General features: G+C 44.0%; 1 protein-coding gene across 8 annotated transcripts in view; it reads left to right on the top strand.

The window, feature by feature from the left end:
• Nucleotides 1-22,765, top strand: part of LOC137361949 (adhesive plaque matrix protein-like) — a 94,346-nt gene that overhangs the window by 46,012 nt on the left and 25,569 nt on the right. For 3 of the 8 annotated variants that reach the window (XM_068026536.1, XM_068026532.1, XM_068026531.1), the window contains 4 exons: nucleotides 5-34; nucleotides 5,873-5,902; nucleotides 11,380-11,409; nucleotides 19,845-19,874. In XM_068026536.1, the coding sequence (XP_067882637.1) occupies nucleotides 5-34; nucleotides 5,873-5,902; nucleotides 11,380-11,409; nucleotides 19,845-19,874 (120 nt within the window). The remainder of the gene's footprint in view (nucleotides 1-4; nucleotides 35-5,872; nucleotides 5,903-11,379; nucleotides 11,410-19,844; nucleotides 19,875-22,765) is intronic. The other 5 variants (XM_068026538.1, XM_068026537.1, XM_068026534.1 and 2 more) reach the window with 4 other exon arrangements.

The following is a 22,765-nucleotide window of genomic DNA, read 5'->3' as shown; positions in this document are numbered from 1 at the left end:
ACAGAGCCCAAGTACCAAACCTATGATACTTATGGTAAGTATTTACAATTCTTTCCGATAACATTCCAAAGCACTTACCCACCCATTAACCCACTCTTAAAATGACAGGTTAACACAGGAACCTTTTTGCAGTCCCATAAGGGAGATGCTTCATCAATTCATCTGATTTTCCACAGTATTCTGTGAAGGAGAAATGGTCTATGTGGGAACTTGGGGAAAACTGTCTGATCTATTTTAACTTGTTCCAATCAGATCTTTTACATGAAAAGGAAGATGGGACATTGATTAAAGCTGTCACTAAACTCCCAGATTTCCTTGTTGAGGTTATTATTTTGAATTGATGTATTGTTCCACTCTCAGGTGAGATTCAATGGAAAAAGCCTGAATACAGAACTCCCACGAAACATAGACTACTACCATCACTGATACATTGCTCCCACTGTTCTCTGTCACTCACTGCTTTCCAAAGACATCTCAATTACACTTTCTGTGAATTGCAGAAAGGAACCATCAGTGTTCAGTTCTCAGTTGCTGGGCTCGAGCTGTAGGTTTGAAATAGAACAAAATGTTTGACCATTAATAAAACATCTTTAATCTGTAGTCTACATGGACTTCAGTAAGACTTTTGATAAGGTCCCGCATGAGAGATTGGTTCAAAAGGTAAGTGCCCATGGGATCTAGGGCAATTTGGCCAATTGTATCCAAACTTGGTCCAGTGGCAGGAGGCAGAGGGTGATGGTCAAGGGTTGTTTTTGCAAGTGGAAGGCTATGACCAGTGGTGTACCGCAGGGATCAATGCTGGGACCCTGGCTGTTTGTAGTGCACATTAATGATTTAGACGTGAATATAGGAGATATGATCAGTAAGTTCACAGATGACACAAAAATTGGTGATGTAGTAAATAGTGAGGAGGAAAGCCTTAGATTACAGGATGAAAGAGATGGGCTGGTAAAATGGGCGGAGCTGTGGCAAATCGAATTTACTCCTGAGAAGTGTGAGGTGATGCATTTTGGGAGGACTAACAAGGCAAGGGAATATACAATGGATGGCAGGACCCTAGGAAGTACAGAGGGTCAGAGGGACCTTGGTGGACTTGTCCATATATCACTGAAGGCAGAAGTCACAGGTAGATAAGGTGGTTAGGAAGGCATATGGGATACTTGCCTTTATTAACTGAGCCACAGAATAAAAGAGCAGGGAGGTTCTGATGGAGATGTATAATACGCTAGCTAGGCCACAGCAGGAGTATTGTGTACAGTTCTGGTCACCACACAATAGGAAGGATGTGATTGCACTGGAGAGGGTGCAGTGGAGATTCACCAGGATGTTGCCTGGGCTGGAACATTTCAGCTATGAAGAGAGACTGAAATCGCTCGGGTTGTTTTCCTTAGAGCAGAGAAGGCTGAGGGGGGACCTGATTGACGTACACAAAATTATGAGGGGCATTGATAGGTTAGATAGGAAGAAACTTTTTCCCTTAGCGGAGGGGTCAATACGCGGGCGGAATAAATTTAAGGTAAGGGGCAGTACGTTTAGAGGGGATTTGAGGAAATATTTTTCACCCAGAGGATGGTTGGAATCTGGAACACACTGCCTGATGCGGTGGTAGAGGCAGGAACCCTCACAACATTTAAGAAGTATTGAGATGAGCACTTGAAATGCCATAGCATACAAGGCAGCGGGCCAAGTGCTGGAAAATGGGATGAGAGTAGATAGATGATTGAAGGCCGGCAGAGAGACGATTGGGCAAAGGGCCTGTGTCTGTGATGTATAACTCTCGGACTCTATTTAATCCAATCCAAGTAATGCTGGTTATCCTGAGGTTAATAAACTGATAATTTCAGGAGAAACATTTAAAGCACCAGAATTTGTCTCGAGTAGTGGGGATTAACGTGTGATGAGTAGAAGGATTAGAGGGGACATGAGGAAAAACCTTTTTACCCAGAGGGTGATGAGGGTCTGGAATTCACTGCCTTGATCGCTGGTGGAGGCAGAAACCCTCAACTCATATAAAACATACCTGGACCTGCACCTGAAGTCCTGTAACCCAGAAGGCTACAGTGGTGGGATAGTATTAGATGGCTAGTTTAGTTTAGTTTAGTTTAGTTTAGAGATACAGCACTAAAACAGGCCCTTCGGCCCACCGAGTCTGTGCCGACCATCAACCACCCATTTATACTAATCCTACACTAATCCCATATTCCTACCACATCCCCACCTGTCCCTATATATTCGGCTACCACCTACCTATACTAGGGGCAATTTATAATGGCCAATAAACCTATCAACCTGCAAGTCTTTGGCATGTGGGAGGATACCGGAGCACCCGGAGGAAACCCACGCAGACACAGGGAGAACTTGCAAACTCCACACAGGCAGTACCCAGAATCGAACCCGGGTCCCTGGAGCTGTGAGGATGCAGTGCTAACCACTGCGCCGCCCTGGTTTATTCAGCCAGTGCAGTGAAAATGGGCTGAATGGCCTCTTTCTGTGCCGTAACTTTTCTATGCTTCTCTGGTACTGGATCAGCAGCCCATTATACCCAGTTCCTGATACTCAGTTCCACTTTGCTCAGTGGAATTCAATATCAGGCGCTGGGTAGAACAGGCGGCTGACCCAATACCATCCAATATACGTCACTGCCTGAGACACATTTCTAGCCGAAAGTCTATCACCGGTTGTAGCATTCATGCTTTTGTCCCACAGAGTGTACATTCAGATTCGTTTATTGAACAATGATCACTGAATCCTGAAATCACCATGAAATATAGAAAAGAATTCTGATTAATGTAACCTGCACCTTCCCAATATACCGACACACCCAGCATACAAAGCAGGAATCCACGATTATATTTATTTTCCACCCCTTGTTTCTCCGATGAACCGTACATCAGGAGGCCCGAAAGGATAAAGAAATGGTTAGAGGGAGGGCAGCGTCCATTCCTCAGTTCTGATTACTGATCTTGTTGGGATCTGACCGCTTTCAAGCACATTTTTCCTTCCAACAATTTAATCCTGAATTTGTGCTGTAAAGATGGTGAAATATTCAACATCAGCAGAGTGTTTCAAAGGGCAATCGCCGATTGGCCGGCCATTTCAAACCCACCTAACTGTGCTCTCTATTAACTTGAATAAAATGGAGATACAGGCGGGATGTATAACTGATGGTCATTCTGTTATCACCTGTTCCATATACTGGCTGAAATTGAATTCCAAACTCCTGATCTCACATTAGCTCGCCCAGTGTTAACCCAATTGGTTTTAATATTCCAATCCCAAACTCATAAACAGTGATGATAATATCACCATGATCCTCAACCTTCCTCCCAGACAGCTGTCCACCCAGTCCCATTTGCAGGTGTCAATAGGCACCAAGCAGTTACCTTCTCGAATGATCCAAAGCTGTGTGACTGTGGAGCTGTTACTGAGAGTGAACCGTGTGGAACAACCTCCCAGGATCTGAAGTTAAACCATGTGATACCAATGACCAAACATTGAGCAGGTTCACCTCAACCACCCATTTCTCCTAAACAGCTTGGTGACTCCACTGAAATAGTAGATCGAAGTGATTTGCACCAATATGGAAAGAATTTATACACTGATATTCACCTGCTCAGAATGTCAAAGCTTTTAAAAAGGTTTAGACAACAGAGAAGGAATCTGATGGGAGTCAATGGACACTTTTAAGGATGGGCTGGATGGATAGTTTTCCTGAGGGAGGGTTGTGTTTTACAGAGATATTAACAATTTTACCCTGAATATATCTGGCTGAGTTTGGGTGACTGAATGCTTGAAACAGTCAGAACGACTCTTTATGTGCTGGATTGAAAGTATTGAAGCATTCGTAAGGGCTGGAAGGCTAGGAATAGACAAATCCCTTGAGGAATATAAAGACAGTTGGAAGGAACTGAAGCAAGGAGACAGGAGGGCTAAATGGGGTTATGAGAAGTCATTGGCAAACAGGATTATGGAAAATCCCAAGGCATTTTATACGTATATAAAGACCAAGAGGGTACCCAAGGAAAGGGTTGGCCTACTCAAGGACAGAGATGGGAATCTATGTGTGGAGCCAGAGGAAATGGGCAAGGTACTAAATGAGTACTTTGCATCAGTATTTACCAAAGAGAAGGACTTGGTGGATGATGAGCCGCGGGAAGGGAGCGTAGATAGTCTCAGTCATCTCATTATCAAAAAGGAGTTGGTGTTGGGTGTCTTGCAAAGCATTACGGTAGATAAGTTCCCAGAGCCTGATGGGATCAACCCCAGAATACTAAGGGAGGCAAGGGAAGAAATTGCTGGGGCCTTGACAGAAATCTTTGCATCCTCATTGGCTGCAGGTGAGGTCCCAGAGGACTGGATAATAGCCAATGTTGTTCCTTTGTTTAAGGAGCGTAGCAAGGATAATCCAGGAAATTATAGGCCTGTGAGCCTTACATCAGAGGTAGGGAAATTATTAGAGAGGATTCTTCAGGACAGGATTTACTCCCATTTGGAAACAAATGGACTTATTAGCGAGAGGCAGCATGGTTTTGTGAAGGGGAGGTCGTGTCTTACTAATTTGATTTGAGTTTTTTGAGGAAGTGACAAAGATAATTGATAAAGGAAGGGCAGTGCATGTTATCTATATGGACTTCTGTAAAGCCTTTGACAGGGTCCCTCATGGCAGACTGGTACAAAAGGTGAAGTCACATGGGATCAGAGGTGAGCTGGCAAGATGGATACAGAACTGGCTCGGTCATAGAAGACAGAGGGTAGCAGTGGATGGGTGTTTTTCTGACTGGAGGGATGTGACTAGTGGTGCTCCACAGGGATCAGTGCTGGGACCTTTGCTGTTTGTGCTATATATAAATGATTTGGAGGAAAATGTAGCTGGTCTGATTAGTAAGTTTGTGGACGACACAAAGTTTGGTGGAGTTGCGGACAGTAATGAGGATTGTCTGAGGATACAGCAGGATAGAGATCGGTTGGAGACTTGGGCGGAGAAATGGCAGATGGAGTTTAATTTTGACAAATGTGAGGTAATGCATTTTGGAAGGTGTAATGCAGGTGGGAAGTATACAGTAAATGGCAGAACCCTTAGGAGTATTGACAGGCAGAGAGATCTGGACATCCAGGTCCACAGGTCACTGAAAGTGGCAACGCAGGTGGATAAGGTAGTTAAGAAGGCATATGGCATGCTTGCCTTCAACGGTCGGGGCATAGAGTATAAAAACAGGCAAGTCATGCTACAGCTGTACAGAACTTTAGTTAGGCCACACTTAGAATATTGCGTGCAATTCTGGTCGCCACACAACCAGAAGGACGTGGAGGCTTTGGAGAGGGTACAGAGGAGGTTTACCAGGATGTTGCCTGGTCTGGAGGGCAATAGCTATGAGGAGAGGTTGGATAAACTTGGATTGTTTTCACTGGAACGCCAGAGGTGGAGGGGCGACATGATAGAGGTTTACAAAGCTTTCAGCGGCATGAACAGAGTGGATAGTCAGAAGCTTTTTCCCAGGGTGGAAGAGTCAGTTACTAGCGGACATAGGTTTAAGGTGCGAGGGGCAAAGTTTAGAGGGGATGTGTGAGGCAAGTTCTTTACACAGAGAGTGGTGAGTGGCTGGAACTTGTTGCCGGGGGATGTGGTGGAAGCAGGTACCATAGAGACGTTTAAGAGACATCTTGACAAATACATGAATCGGAAGGGAATAGAGGGATACGGACCCCGCAAGTGCAGAAGGTTTTAGTTTAGGCAGGCATCAAGATCGGCGCAGGCTTGGTGGGCCGAATGGCCTGTTTCTGTGCTGGACTGTCCTTTGTTCTTTCTTAAGTGGCCTTTTCTCCTTGTACTCAAACATCTTTCTTCATTAATACACATGTTTTCTATTCACAGAGCCCAAGTACCAAACCTATGATACTTATGGTAAGTATTTACAATTCTTTCCGATAACATTCCAAAGCACTTACCCACCCATTAACCCACTCTTAAAATGACAGGTTAACACAGGAACCTTTTTGCAGTCCCATAAGGGAGATGCTTCATCAATTCATCTGATTTTCCACAGTATTCTGTGAAGGAGAAATGGTCTATTTGGGAAATTGGGGAAAACTGTCTGATCTATTTTAACTTGTTCCAATCAGATCTTTTACATGAAAAGAAGGATGGGATATTGATTAAAGCTGTCACTAAACTCCCAGATTTCCTTGTTGAGGTTATTATTTTGAATTGATGTATTGTTCCACTCTCAGGTGAGATTCAATGGAAAAAGCCTGAATACAGAACTCCCACTAAGCATAGACTACTACCATCACTGATACATTGCTCCCACTGTTCTCTGTCACTCACTGCTTTCCAAAGACATCTCAATTACACTTTCTGTGAATTGCAGAAAGGAACCATCAGTGTTCAGTTCTCAGTTCCTGGGCTGGAGCTGTAGGTTTGAAATAGAACAAAATGTTTGACCATTAATAAAACATCTTTAATCTGTAGTCTACATGGACTTCAGTAAGATTTTTGATAAGGTCCCGCATGAGAGATTGGTTCAAAAGGTAAGTGCCCATGGGATCCAGGGCAATTTGGCCAATTGTATCCAAACTTGGTTCAGTGGCAGGAGGCAGAGGGTGATGGTCAAGGGTTGTTTTTGCAAGTGGAAGGCTATGACCAGTGGTGTACCGCAGGGATCAATGCTGGGACCCTGGCTGTTTGTAGTGCACATTAATGATTTAGATTTGAATATAGGAGATATGATCAGTAAGTTCACAGATGACACAAAAATTGGTGATGTAGTAAATAGTGAGGAGGAAAGCCTTAGATTACAGGATGAAAGAGATGGGCTGGTAAAATGGGCGGAGCTGTGGCAAATCGAATTTACTCCTGAGAAGTGTGAGGTGATGCATTTTGGGAGGACTAACAAGGCAAGGGAATATACAATGGATGGTAGGACCCTAGGAAGTACAGAGGGTCAGAGGGACCTTGGTGGACTTGTCCATATATCACTGAAGGCAGAAGTCACAGGTAGATAAGGTGGTTAGGAAGGCAGATGGGATACTTGCCCTTATTAACTGAGCCACAGAATATAAGAGCAGGGAGGTTCTGATGGAGATGTATAATACGCTAGCTAGGCCACAGCAGGAGTATTGTGTACAGTTCTGGTCACCACACAATAGGAAGGATGTGATTGCACTGGAGAGGGTGCAGTGGAGATTCACCAGGATGTTGCCTGGGCTGGAACATTTCAGCTATGAAGAGAGACTGAAATCGCTCGGGTTGTTTTCCTTAGAGCAGAGAAGGCTGAGGGGGGACCTGATTGACGTATACAAAATTATGAGGGGCATTGATAGGTTAGATAGGAAGAAACCTTTTCCCTTAGCGGAGGGGTCAATACGCGGGCGGAATAAATTTAAGGTAAGGAGCAGGAGGTTTAGAGGGGATTTGAGGAAATATTTTTCACCCAGAGGGTGGTTGGAATCTGGAACACACTGCCTGAAGCGGTGTTAGAGGCAGGAACCCTCACAACATTTAAGAAGTATTTAGATGAGCACTTGAAATGCCATAGCATACAAGGCAGCGGGCCAAGTGCTGGAAAATGGGATGAGAGTAGATAGATGCTTGAAGGCCGGCAGAGAGACGATTGGGCAAAGGGCCTGTTTCTGTGCTGTCTAACTCTCGGACTCTATTTAATCCAATCCAAGTAATGCTGGTTATCCTGAGGTTAATAAACTGATAATTTCAGGAGAAACATTTAAAGCACCAGAATTTGTCTCGAGTAGTGGGGATTAATGTGTGATTAGTAGAAGGATTAGAGGGGACATGAGGAAAAACCTTTTTACCCAGAGGGTGATGGGGGTCTGGAATTCACTGCCTTGATCGCTGGTGGAGGCAGAAACCCTCAACTCATATAAAACATACCTGGACCTGCACCTGAAGTCCTGTAACCCAGAAGGCTACAGTGGTGGGATAGTATTAGATGGCTAGTTTATTCAGCCAGTGCAGTGAAAATGGGCTGAATGGCCTCTTTCTGTGCCGTAACTTTTCTATGCTTCTCTGGTACTGGATCAGCAGCCCATTATACCCAGTTCCTGATACTCAGTTCCACTTTGCTCAGTGGAATTCAATATCAGGCGCTGGGTAGAACAGGCGGCTGACCCAATACCATCCAATATACGTCACTGCCTGAGACACATTTCTATCCGAAAGTCTATCACCGGTTGTAGCATTCATGCTTTTGTCCCACAGAGTGTACATTCAGATTCGTTTATTGAACAATGATCACTGAATCCTGAAATCACCATGAAATATAGAAAAGAATTCTGATTAATGTAACCTGCACCTTCCCAATATACCGACACACCCAGCATACAAAGCAGGAAGCCACGATTATATTTATTTTCCACCCCTTGTTTCTCCGATGAACCGTACATCAGGAGGCCCGAAGGGATAAAGAAATGGTTAGAGGGAGGGCAGCGTCCATTCCTCAGTTCTGATTACTGATCTTGTTGGGATCTGACCGCTTTCAAGCACATTTTTCCTTCCAACAATTTAATCCTGAATTTGTGCTGTAAAGATGGTGAAATATTCAACATCAGCAGAGTGTTTCAAAGGGCAATCGCCGATTGGCCGGCCATTTCAAACCCACCTAACTGTGCTCTCTATTAACTTGAATATAATGGAGATACAGGCGGGATGTATAACTGATGGTCATTCTGTTATCACCTGTTCCATATACTGGCTGAAATTGAACTCCAAACTCCTGATCTCACATTAGCTCGCCCAGTGTTAACCCAATTGGTTTTAATATTCCAATCCCAAACTCATAAACAGTGATGATAATATCACCATGATCCTCAACCTTCCTCCCAGACAGCTGTCCACCCAGTCCCATTTGCAGGTGTCAATAGGCACCAAGCAGTTACCTTCTCGAATGATCCAAAGCTGTGTGACTGTGGAGCTGTTACTGAGAGTGAACCGTGTGGAACAACCTCCCAGGATCTGAAATTAAACCATGTGATACCAATGACCAAACATTGAGCAGGTTCACCTCAACCACCCATTTCTCCTAAACAGCTTGGTGACTCCACTGAAATAGTAGATCGAAGTGATTTGCACCAATATGGAAAGAATTTATACACTGATATTCACCTGCTCAGAATGTCAAAGCTTTTAAAAAGGTTTAGACAACAGAGAAGGAATCTGATGGGAGTCAATGGACACTTTTAAGGATGGGCTGGATGGATCGTTTTACTGAGGGAGGGTTGTGTTTTACAGAGATATTAACAATTTTACCCTGAATATATCTGGCTGAGTTTGGGTGACTGAATGCTTGAAACAGTCAGAACTAGTCTTTATGTGCTGGATTGAAAGTATTGAAGCATTCGTAAGGGCTGGAAGGCTAGGAATAGACAATTCCCTTGAGGAATATAAAGACAGTTGGAAGGAACTGAAGCAAGGAGACAGGAGGGCTAAATGGGGTTATGAGAAGTCATTGGCAAACAGGATTATGGAAAATTCCAAGGCATTTTATACGTATATAAAGACCAAGAGGGTACCCAAGGAAAGGGTTGGCCTACTCAAGGACAGAGATGGGAATCTATGTGTGGAGCCAGAGGAAATGGGCAAGGTACTAAATGAGTACTTTGCATCAGTATTTACCAAAGAGAAGGACTTGGTGGATGATGAGCCGCGGGAAGGGAGCATAGATAGTCTCAGTCATCTCATTATCAAAAAGGAGTTGGTGTTGGGTGTCTTGCAAAGCATTACGGTAGATAAGTTCCCAGAGCCTGATGGGATCAACCCCAGAATACTAAGGGAGGCAAGGGAAGAAATTGCAGGGGCCTTGACAGAAATCTTTGCATCCTCATTGGCTACAGGTGAGGTCCCAGAGGACTGGAAAATAGCCAATGTTGATCCTTTGTTTAAGAAGCGTAGCAAGGATAATCCAGGAAATTATAGGCCTGTGAGCCTTACATCAGCGGTAGGGAAATTATTAGAGAGGATTCTTCAGGACAGGATTTACTCCCATTTGGAAACAAATGGACTTATTAGCGAGAGGCAGCATGGTTTTGTGAAGGGGAGGTCGTGTCTTACTAATTTGATTGAGTTTTTTGAGGAAGTGACAAAGATAATTGATAAAGGAAGGGCAGTGCATGTTATCTATATGGACTTCTGTAAAGCCTTTGACAGGGTCCCTCATGGCAGACTGGTACAAAAGGTGAAGTCACATGGGATCAGAGGTGAGCTGGCAAGATGGATACAGAACTGGCTCTGTCATAGAAGACAGAGGGTAACAGTGGATGGGTGTTTTTCTGACTGGAGGGAGGTGACTAGTGGTGCTCCACAGGGATCAGTGCTGGGACCTTTGCTGTTTGTGCTATATATAAATGATTTGGAGGAAAATGTAGCTGGTCTGATTAGTAAGTTTGTGGACGACACAAAGTTTGGTGGAGTTGCGGACAGTAATGATGATTGTCTGAGGATACAGCAGGATAGAGATCGGTTGGAGACTTGGGCGGAGAAATGGCAGATGGAGTTTAATTTGGACAAATGTGAGGTAATGCATTTTGGAAGGTCTAATGCAGGTGGGAAGTATACAGTAAATGGCAGAACCCTGAGGAGTATTGACAGGCAGAGAGATCTGGGCATACAGGTCCACAGGTCACTGAAAGTGGCAACGCAGGTGGATAAGGTAGTTAAGAAGGCATATGGCATGCTTGCCTTCAACGGTCGGGGCATAGAGTATAAAAACAGGCAAGTCATGCTACAGCTGTACAGAACTTTAGTTAGGCCACACTTAGAATATTGCGTGCAATTCTGGTCGCCACACTACCAGAAGGACGTGGAGGCTTTGGAGAGGGTACAGAGGAGGTTTACCAGGATGTTGCCTGGTCTGGAGGGCAATAGCTATGAGGAGAGGTTGGATAAACTTGGATTGTTTTCACTGGAACGACGGAGGTGGAGGGGCGACATGATAGAGGTTTACAAAGCTTTCAGCAGCATGAACAGAGTGGATAGTCAGAAGCTTTTTCCCAGGGTGGAAGAGTCAGTTACTAGGGGACATAGGTTTAAGGTGCGAGGGGCAAAGTTTAGAGGGGATGTGTGAGGCAAGTTCTTTACACAGAGAGTGGTGAGTGCCTGGAACTTGTTGCCGGGGGAGGTGGTGGAAGCAGGTACCATAGAGACGTTTAAGAGACATCTTGACAAATACATGAATCGGAAGGGAATAGAGGGATATGGACCCCGCAAGTGCAGAAGGTTTTAGTTTAGGCAGGCATCAAGATCGGCACTGCTTGGTGGGCCGAATGGCCTGTTTCTGTGCTGGACTGTCCTTTGTTCTTTATTAAGTGGCCTTTTCTCCTTGTACTCAAACATCTTTCTTCATTAATATACATGTTTTCTATTCACAGAGCCCAAGTACCAAACCTATGAACCTTATGGTAAGTATTTACAATTCTTTCAGATAACATTCCAAAGCACTTACCCACCCATTAACCCACTCTTAAAATGACAAGTTAACACAGGAACCTTTTTGCAGTCCCATAAGGGAGATGCTTCATCAATTCATCTGATTTTCCACAGTATTCGCTGAAGGAGAAATGGTCTATTTGGGAACTTGGGGAAAACTGTCTGATCTATTTTAACTTGTTCCAATCAGATCTTTTACATGAAAAGGAAGATGGGACATTGATTAAAGCTGTCACTAAACTCCCAGATTTCCTTGTTGAGGTTATTATTTTGAATTGATGTATTGTTCCACTCTCAGGTGAGATTCAATGGAAAAAGCCTGAATACAGAACTCCCACTAAGCATAGACTACTACCATCACTGATACATTGCTCCCACTGTTCTCTGTCACTCACTGCTTTCCAAAGATATCTCAATTACACTTTCTGTGAATTGCAGAAAGGAACCATCAGTGTTCAGTTCTCAGTTCCTGGGCTCGAGCTGTAGGTTTGAAATAGAACAAAATGTTTGACCATTAATAAAACATCTTTAATCTGTAGTCTACATGGACTTCAGTAAGATTTTTGATAAGGTCCCGCATGAGAGATTGGTTCAAAAGGTAAGTGCCCATGGGATCCAGGGCAATTTGGCCAATTGTATCCAAACTTGGTCCAGTGGCAGGAGGCAGAGGGTGATGGTCAAGGGTTGTTTTTGCAAGTGGAAGGCTATGACCAGTGGTGTACCGCAGGGATCAATGCTGGGACCCTGGCTGTTTGCAGTGTACATTAATGATTTAGATTTGAATATAGGAGATATGATCAGTAAGTTCACAGATGACACAAAAATTGGTGATGTAGTAAATAGTGAGGAGGAAAGCCTTAGATTACAGGATGAAAGAGATGGGCTGGTAAAATGGGCGGAGCTGTGGCAAATCGAATTTACTCCTGAGAAGCGTGAGGTGATGCATTTTGGGAGGACTAACAAGGCAAGGGAATATACAATGGATGGCAGGACCCTAGGAAGTACAGAGGGTCAGAGGGACCTTGGTGGACTTGTCCATATATCACTGAAGGCAGAAGTCACAGGTACATAAGGTGGTTAGGAAGGCAGATGGGATACTTGCCCTTATTAACTGAGCCACAGAATATAAGAGCAGGGAGGTTCTGATGGAGATGTATAATACGCTAGCTAGGCCACAGCAGGAGTATTGTGTACAGTTCTGGTCACCACACAATAGGAAGGATGTGATTGCACTGGAGAGGGTGCAGTGGAGATTCACCAGGATGTTGCCTGGGCTGGAGCATTTCAGCTATGAAGAGAGACTGAAATCGCTCGGGTTGTTTTTCTTAGAGCAGAGAAGGCTGAGGGGGGACCTGATTGAAGTATACAAAATTATGAGGGGGATTGATAGGTTAGATAGGAAGAAACTTTTTCCCTTAGCGGAGGGGTCAATACCCGGGGGGAATAAATTTAAGGTAAGGGGCAGTACGTTTAGAGGGGATTTGAGGAAATATTTTTCACCCAGAGGGTGGTTGGAATCTGGAACACACTGCCTGAAGCGGTGGTAGAGGCAGGAACCCTCACAACATTTAAGAAGTATTTAGATGAGCACTTGAAATGCCATAGCATACAAGGCAGCGGGCCAAGTGCTGGAAAATGGGATGAGAGTAGATAGATGATTGATGGCCGGCAGAGAGACGATTGGGCAAAGGGCCTGTTTCTGTGCTGTATAACTCTCGGACTCTATTTAATCCAATCCAAGTAATGCTGGTTATCCTGAGGTTAATAAACTGATAATTTCAGGAGAAACATTTAAAGCACCAGAATTTGTCTCGAGTAGTGGGGATTAACGTGTGATTAGTAGAAGGATTAGAGGGGACATGAGGAAAAACCTTTTTACCCAGAGGGTGATGGGGGTCTGGAATTCACTGCCTTGATCGCTGGTGGAGGCAGAAACCCTCAACTCATATAAAACATACCTGGACCTGCACCTGAAGTCCTGTAACCCAGAAGGCTACAGTGGTGGGATAGTATTAGATGGCTAGTTTATTCAGCCAGTGCAGTGAAAATGGGCTGAATGGCCTCTTTCTGTGCCGTAACTTTTCTATGCTTCTCTGGTACTGGATCAGCAGCCCATTATACCCAGTTCCTGATACTCAGTTCCACTTTGTTCAGTGGAATTCAATATCAGGCGCTGGGTAGAACAGGCGGCTGACCCAATACCATCCAATATACGTCACTGCCTGAGACACATTTCTAGCCGAAAGTCTATCACCGGTTGTAGCATTCATGCTTTTGTCCCACAGAGTGTACATTCAGATTCGTTTATTGAACAATGATCACTGAATCCTGAAATCACCATGAAATATAGAAAAGAATTCTGATTAATGTAACCTGCACCTTCCCAATATACCGACACACCCAGCATACAAAGCAGGGATCCACGATTATATTTATTTTCCACCCCTTGTTTCTCCGATGAACCGTACATCAGGAGGCCCGAAAGGATAAAGAAACAGTTAGAGGGAGGGCAGCGTCCATTCCTCAGTTCTGATTACTGATCTTGTTGGGATCTATCAGCTTACAAGCACATTTTTCCTTCCAACAATTTAATCCTGAATTTGTGCTATAAAGATGGTGAAATATTCAACATCAGCAGAGTGTTTCAAAGGGCAATCGCCGATTGGCCGGCCATTTCAAACCCACCTAACTGTGCTCTCTATTAACTTGAATAAAATGGAAATACAGGCGGGATGTATAACTGATGGTCATTCTGTTATCACCTGTTCCATATACTGGCTGAAATTGAATTCCAAACTCCTGATCTCACATTAGCTCGCCCAGTGTTAACCCAATTGGTTTCAATATTCCAATCCCAAACTCATAAACAGTGATGATAATATCACCATGATCCTCAACCTTCCTCCCAGACAGCTGTCCACCCAGTCCCATTTGCAGGTGTCAATAGGCACCAAGCAGTTACCTTCTCGAATGATCCAAAGCTGTGTGACTGTGGAGCTGTTACTGAGAGTGAACCGTGTGGAACAACCTCCCAGGATCTGAAGTTAAACCATGTGATACCAATGACCAAACATTGAGCAGGTTCACCTCAACCACCCATTTCTCCGAAACAGCTTGGTGACTCCACTGAAATAGTAGATCGAAGTGATTTGCACCAATATGGAAAGAATTTATACACTGATATTCACCTGCTCAGAATGTCAAAGCTTTTAAAAAGGTTTAGACAACAGAGAAGGAATCTGATGGGAGTCAATGGACACTTTTAAGGATGGGCTGGATGGATCGTTTTACTGAGGGAGGGTTGTGTTTTACAGAGATATTAACAATTTTACCCTGAATATATCTGGCTGAGTTTGGGTGACTGAATGCTTGAAACAGTCAGAACTAGTCTTTATGTGCTGGATTGAAAGTATTGAAGCATTCGTAAGGGCTGGAAGGCTAGGAACAGACAAATCCCTTGAGGAATATAAAGACAGTTGGAAGGAACTGAAGCAAGGAGACAGGAGGGCTAAATGGGGTTATGAGAAGTCATTGGCAAACAGGATTAAGGAAAATCCCAAGGCATTTTATACGGATATAAAGACCAAGAGGGTACCCAAGGAAAGGGTTGGCCTACTCAAGGACAGAGATGGGAATCTATGCATGGAGCCAGAGGAAATGGGCGAGTTACGAAATGAGTACTTTGCATCAGTATTTACCAAAGAGAAGGACTTGGTGGATGATGAGCCGCGGGAAGGGAGCGTAGATAGTCTCAGTCATCTCATTATCAAAAAGGAGTTGGTGTTGGGTGTCTTGCAAAGCATTAAGGTAGATAAGTTCCCAGAGCCTGATGGGATCAACCCCAGAATACTAAGGGAGGCAAGGGAAGAAATTGCTGGGGCCTTGACAGAAATCTTTGCATCCTCATTGGCTACAGGTGAGGTCCCAGAGGACTGGAGAATAGCCAATGTTGTTCCTTTGTTTAAGAAGCGTAGCAAGGATAATCCAGGAAATTATAGGCCTGTGAGCCTTACATCAGAGGTAGGGAAATTATTAGAGAGGATTCTTCGGGCAGGATTTACTCCCATTTGGAAACAAATGGACTTATTAGCGAGAGGCAGCATGGTTTTGTGAAGGGGAGGTCGTGTCTCACTAATTTGATTGAGTTTTTTGAGAAAGTGACAAAGATAATTGATAAAGGAAGGGCAGTGCATGTTATCGATCTGGACTTCTGTAAAGCCTTTGACAGGGTCCCTCATGGCAGACTGGTACAAAAGGTGAAGTCACATGGGATCAGAGGTGAGCTGGCAAGATGGATACAGAACTGGCTCGGTCATAGAAGACAGAGGGTAGCAGTGGAAGGGTGCTTTTCTGAATGGAGGGATGTGACGAGTGGTGTTCCAAAGGGATCAGTGCTGGGACCTTTGCTGTTTGTACTCTATATAAATGATCTGAAGGAAAATGTAGCTGGTCTGATTAGTAAGTTTGCAGACGACACAAAGTTTGGTGGAGTTGCGGACAGTAATGAGGATTGTCTGAGGATACAGCAGGATCGAGATCGGTTGGAGACTTGGGCGGAGAAATGGCAGATGGAGTTCAATTCGGACAAATGTGAGGTAATGCATTTTGGAAGGTGTAATGCAGGTGGGAAGTATACAGTAAATGGCAGAACCCTTAGGAGTATTGACAGGCAGAGAGATCTGGGCATACAGGTCCTCAGGTCACTGAAAGTGGCAACGCAGGTGGATAAGGTAGTTAAGAAGGCATACGGCATACTTGCCTTCAACGGTCGGGGCATAGAGTATAAAAACAGGCAAGTCATGCTACAGCTGTACAGAACTTTAGTTAGGCCACACTTAGAATATTGCGTGCAATTCTGGTCGCCACACTACCAGAAGGATGTGGAGGCTTTGGAGAGGGTACAGAGGAGGTTTACCAGGATGTTGCCTGGTCTGGAGGGCAATAGCTATGAGGAGAGGTTGGATAAACTTGGATTGTTTTCACTGGAACGCCAGAGGTGGAGGGCCGACATGATAGAGGTTTACAAAGCTTTCAGCGGCATGAACAGAGTGGATAGTCAGAAGCTTTTTCCCAGGGTGGAAGAGTCAGTTACTAGCGGACATAGGTTTAAGGTGCGAGGGGCAAAGTTTAGAGGGGATGTGTGAGGCATGTTCTTTACACAGAGAGTGGTGAGTGCCTGGAACTTGTTGCCGGGGGATGTGGTGGAAGCAGGTACCATAGAGACGTTTAAGAGACATCTTGACAAATACATTAATAGGAAGGGAATAGAGGGATACGGACCCCGCAAGTGCAGAAGGTTTTAGTTTAGGCAGGCATCAAGATCGGCGCAGGCTTGGTGGGCCGAATGGCCTGTTTCTGTGCTGGACTGTCCTTTGTTCTTTATTAAGTTCTTTATTACTCCTTGTACTCAAACATCTTTCTTCATTAATACACATGTTTTCTATTCACAGAGCCCAAGTACCAAACCTATGAACCTTATGGTAAGTATTTACAATTCTTTCAGATAACATTCCAAAGCACTTTCCCACCCATTAACCCACTCTTGAAATGACAGGTTAACACAGGAACCTTTTTGCAGTCCCATAAGGGAGATGCTTCATCAATTCATCTGATTTTCCACAGTATTCTGTGAAGGAGAAATGGTCTATTTGGGAACTTGGGGAAAACTGTCTGATCTATTTTAACTTGTTCCAATCAGATCTTTTACATGAAAAGGAAGATGGGACATTGATTAAAGCTGTCACTAAACTCCCAGATTTCCTTGTTGAGGTTATTATTTTGAATTGATGTATTGTTCCACTCTCAGGTGAGATTCAATGGAAAAAGCCTGAATACAGAACTCCCACTAAGCATAGACTACTACCATCACTGATACATTGCTCCCACTGTTCTCTGTCACTCACTGCTTTCCAAAGATATCTCAATTACACTTTCTGTGAATTGCAGAAAGGAACCATCAGTGTTCAGTTCTCAGTTGCTGGGCTGGAGCTGTAGGTTTGAAATGGAACAAAATGTTTGACCATTAATAAAACATCTTTAATCTGTAGTCTACATGGACTTCAGTAAGACTTTTGATAAGGTCCCGCATGAGAGATTGGTTCAAAAGGTAAGTGCCCATGGGATCTAGGGCAATTTGGCCAATTGTATCCAAACTTGGTCCAGTGGCAGGAGGCAGAGGGTGATGGTCAAGGGTTGTTTTTGCAAGTGGAAGGCTATGACCAGTGGTGTACCGCAGGGATCAATGCTGGGACCCTGGCTGTTTGTAGTGCACATTAATGATTTAGATTTGAATATAGGAGATATGATCAGTAAGTTCACAGATGACACAAAAATTGGTGATGTAGTAAATAGTGAGGAGGAAAGCCTTAGATTACAGGATGAAAGAGATGGGCTGGTAAAATGGGCGGAGCTGTGGCAAATCGAATTTACTCCTGAGAAGCGTGAGGTGATGCATTTTGGGAGGACTAACAAGGCAAGGGAATATACAATGGATGGCAGGACCCTAGGAAGTACAGAGGGTCAGAGGGACCTCGGTGTACTTGTCCATATATCACTGAAGGCAGAAGTCACAGGTAGATAAGGTGGTTAGGAAGGCATATGGGATACTTGCCTTTATTAACTGAGCCACAGAATATAAGAGCAGGGAGGTTCTGATGGAGATGTATAATACGCTAGCTAGGCCACAGCAGGAGTATTGTGTACAGTTCTGGTCACCTCACAATAGGAAGGATGTGATTGCACTGGAGAGGGTGCAGTGGAGATTCACCAGGATGTTGCCTGGGCTGGAACATTTCAGCTATGAAGAGAGACTGAAATCGCTCGGGTTGTTTTCCTTAGAGCAGAGAAGGCTGAGGGGGGACCTGATTGACGTACACAAAATTATGAGGGGGGTTGATAGGTTAGATAGGAAGAAACTTTTTCCCTTAGCGGAGGGGTCAATACCCGGGGGGAATAAATTTAAGGTAAGGGGCAGTACGTTTAGAGGGGATTTGAGGAAATTTTTTCACCCAGAGGGTGGCTGGAATCTGGAACATGCTACCTGAAGCGGTGATAGAGGCAGGAACCCTCACAACATTTAAGAAGTATTTAGATCAGCATTTGAAATGCCATAGCATACAAGGCAGCGGGCCAAGTGCTGGAAAATGGGATGAGAGTAGATAGATGCTTGATGGTCGGCACAGAGATGATGGGCCAAAGGGCCTGTTTCTGTGCTGTATAACTCTCGGACTCTATTTAATCCAATCCAAGTAATGCTGGTTATCCTGAGGGTAATAAACTGATAATTTCAGGAGAAACATTTAAAGCACCAGAATTTGACTCGAGTAGTGGGGATTAACGTGTGATTAGTAGAAGGATTAGAGGGGACATGAGGAAAAACCTTTTTACCCAGAGGGTGATGGGGTTCTGGAATTCAATGCCTTGATCGCTGGTGGAGGCAGAAACCCTCAACTCATATAAAACATACCTGGACCTGCACCTGAAGTCCTGTAACCCAGAAGGCTACAGTGGTGGGATAGTATTAGATGGCTAGTTTATTCAGCCAGTGCAGTGAAAATGGGCTGAATGGCCTCTTTCTGTGCCGTAACTTTTCTATGCTTCTCTGGTACTGGATCAGCAGCCCATTATACCCAGTTCCTGATACTCAGTTCCACTTTGCTCAGTGGAATTCAATATCAGGCGCTGGGTAGAACAGGCGGCTGACCCAATACCATCCAATATACGTCACTGCCTGAGACACATTTCTCGCCCAGTGTTAACCCAATTGGTTTTAATATTCCAATCCCAAACTCATAAACAGTGATGATAATATCACCATGATCCTCAACCTTCCTCCCAGACAGCTGTCCACCCAGTCCCATTTGCAGGTGTCAATAGGCACCAAGCAGTTACCTTCTCGAATGATCCAAAGCTGTATGACTGTGGAGCTGTTACTGAGAGTGAACCGTGTGGAACAACCTCCCAGGATCTGAAATTAAACCATGTGATACCAATGACCAAACATTGAGCAGGTTCACCTCAACCACCCATTTCTCCTAAACAGCTTGGTGACTCCACTGAAATAGTAGATAGAAGTGATTTGCACCAAAATGGAAAGAATTTATACACTGATATTCACCTGCTCAGAATGTCAAAGCTTTTAAAAAGGTTTAGACAACAGAGAAGGAATCTGATGGGAGTCAATGGACACTTTTAAGGATGAGCTGGATGGATAGTTTTACTGAGGGAGGGTTGTGTTTTACAGAGATATTAACAATTTTACCCTGAATATATCTGGCTGAGTTTGGGTGACTGAATGCTTGAAACAGTCAGAACGACTCTTTATGCGCTGGATTGAAAGTATTAAGTGGCCTTTTCTCCTTGTACTCAAACATCTTTCTCGATTAATACACATGTTTTCTATTCACAGAGCCCAAGTACCAAACCTATGAACCTTATGGTAAGTATTTACAATTCTTTCAGATAACATTCCAAAGCACTTACCCACCCATTAACCCACTCTTGAAATGACAGGTTAACACAGGAACCTTTTTGCAGTCCCATAAGGGAGATGCTTCATCAATTCATCTGATTTTCCACAGTATTCTGTGAAGGAGAAATGGTCTATGTGGGAACTTGGGGAAACTGTCTGATCTATTTTAACTTGTTCCAATCAGCTCTTTTACATGAAAAGGAAGATGGGACATTGATTAAAGCTGTCACTAAACTCCCAGATTTAATTGCTGAGGTTATTATTTTGTATTGATCTATTGTTCAATTTTTCATGCTGCTGCTTGAAGCAGGATTGGTGGATCTGAAAACCTAGAGAAACTGTCCGGACCATTTTACCTTGTTCCAAGCAGATCATTCAGAGCTACATGAAAAAGGAGATGTGACAGTGACTTAATATCTGCATTGAACAATGTAGGTCCCGTCAGTATTTCACATGTGTGTCAGATCTTCCTTACATTATCTCGGTGTGTGCTGCAATTTTAACGTACAAACTTCTAACACATTCTGAAGAGACAAGCTGCTACTCATCCCAGAGATCACAATTATAAGCTTGTTACCTGATCCTTGATTTCACTCTGAGATTTAATAGAAGAATCAGGGGTGCTGAAGTCCAATGAACATAAGGTCCATTCCTTAATCGTATTTCACTCAGTGGTTTACAAAGATATCTCAGTTACACTTGATGTGAATTGCAGAAAGCAACCATCAGTTATCAACTCCCAGTTCCTCAGGTGGAACTGTAAATTTGAAATTTAAAGAAAAGGTTGATGAGTGATAAAGTTAATTTGAATCCAATTTCAAGCAATGCTGATTATGCTGAGGTCAATAAACTAGCATCTCAGGAGAAGATTTCAACATATTTTCTCTGGTTGTATTATTCATGTTTTTGTCTCTGAGAATATAGTCAGAGATTTTATTCCAATAATCATCATTCCACCTTCAAATCACCCTAAGAACGAGAAAAGCTTTGATGGGTTTATTCTTCTTCTTCTTTGGCCTCCTTGTCTCGAGAGACAATGGGTAAGCACCTGGAGGTGGTCAGTGGTTTGTGAAGCAGCACCCGGAGTGACTATAAAGGCCAATTCTAGAATGACAGACTCTTCCACAGGTGCTGCAGATAAAATTGTTTGTCGGGGCTGTTACACAGTTGGCTCTCCCCTTGCGCTTCTGTCTTTTTTCCTGCCAACTGCTAAGTCTCTTTGACTCGCCACTCTTTAGCATGGCTGTCCGCCAGCTCTGGCGATCACTGGCAACTGACTCCCACGACTTGTGATCAATGTCACAGGACTTCATGTCGTGTTTGCAGACGTCTTTAAAGCGGAGTCACGGACGGCCGGTGGGTCTGATACCAGTGACAAGCTTGCTGTACAATGTGTCTTTGGGGATCCCGCCATCTTCTATGCGGCTCACATGGCCAAGCCATCTCAAGCGTCGCTGGCTCAGTAGTGTGTATATGCTGGGAATGTTGGCCGGCTCGAGGACTTCTGCGTTGGAGATATGGTCCTGCCACCTGATGCCAAAGATTCTCCGGAGGCAGCGAAGAAGGAATGAACTGAGACGTCGCTCTTGGCTGACGTATGTTGTCCAGACCTTTTATTAGTGACTATCTTATCTTGACAGGCCCTAGTTCTGGTCTCCCCTGCAGGTGTAAACATTTTCTCAATATAAAAGGCAACGCAAAGATCTTCTGCTGGCATGTAAATAGTAAGCAAGTCATAAGAGGCGGAGTGGGGCCTATTCCAGGACAAGGCTAAAATACTTGAGTACTTTGTATTGGTGTTGACTAAGGAAATGGAACCTGACAAAATATCAATGGAAGAGGAGAGATTATAGGCAATGGATAGGATAAAAACTGAAAGGGCGGTGAGGGTGGGGGGGAGGTCCTAAAAAGGCTGTGTATGCCTTAGGGTAGATAAGTCACCTGATCCAAATAGCTTGCATCCAAGTGTGCTAAAAGAAGTGGGGATGGAATAGTGGAAGGGCTTGTTATAACCTTCCAAATCTCCCTGGATACAGGAGAGGTGCCAGAGGATTGGAGAGTGGCAAATGTGACACGCTTATTCAAGAAAGGGTGTAAGGACAGTCCTAGTAACTACCGGCCAATTAGTTTAACACCAGTCACTGACCTGAAACGTTAATTCTGCTTCTCTCTCCACAGATGCTGCCAGACCTGCTGAGTATTTCCAGCATTTCTTGTTTTTATTTCAGATTTCCAGCATCTGCAATATTTTGATTTTAGTTTAACATCAGTGGTGGGCAAGGTTTGATAAACAATAATTAGGGAAAATATCAACGGATGCTTAGAGAGGTTTGAGTTAATTAAGGAGAGCCAGCATGGATTTGTAAAAGGCAGATCATACTTGGCTAGTCTAGCTGAAATTCTGATGAAGTAACTGAGAAGGCTGATGAAAGGAATGCGGTGGATGCTGTTTTTATGGATTTTAAGAAAGCATTTTATGGCTCATGGAATCGGAGGGTCAGTTACCAACTGGATAAAAAATTGGCTCAAGGACAGAAAACAGCAAGTCATGATAAATGGTTGCTGTTTAGAATATAGGATAGTGGACAGTGATGTTCCCGTGGAGGTGTGGCAAACAGTGAGGATGATATGAACCGTCAGCAAAAGGACATAGTCTAGCAAAATGGGCAGAGAGGTGGCAGATGGAATTTAATGCTGACAGGTGTGAGCTGATGCATTTTGGGAGAAGGAATAGGGAGAGCCAATATATAGATAATGGCACAATTTTAAAGAGTGTGCAAGAACAGAGGGATCTGGGGTTGCATCTGCATCGATCTCTGAAGGCTGAAGGACATATTGAGAGAGTGGTTAGCAAAGCA

This window comes from Heterodontus francisci, unplaced genomic scaffold, assembly GCF_036365525.1.
Source record: "Heterodontus francisci isolate sHetFra1 unplaced genomic scaffold, sHetFra1.hap1 HAP1_SCAFFOLD_323, whole genome shotgun sequence".
Taxonomy (NCBI): domain Eukaryota; kingdom Metazoa; phylum Chordata; class Chondrichthyes; order Heterodontiformes; family Heterodontidae; genus Heterodontus; species Heterodontus francisci.
The sequence above is the reverse complement of the archived record's forward strand: the minus strand, read 5'-3'. Positions and strand labels throughout refer to the sequence as shown.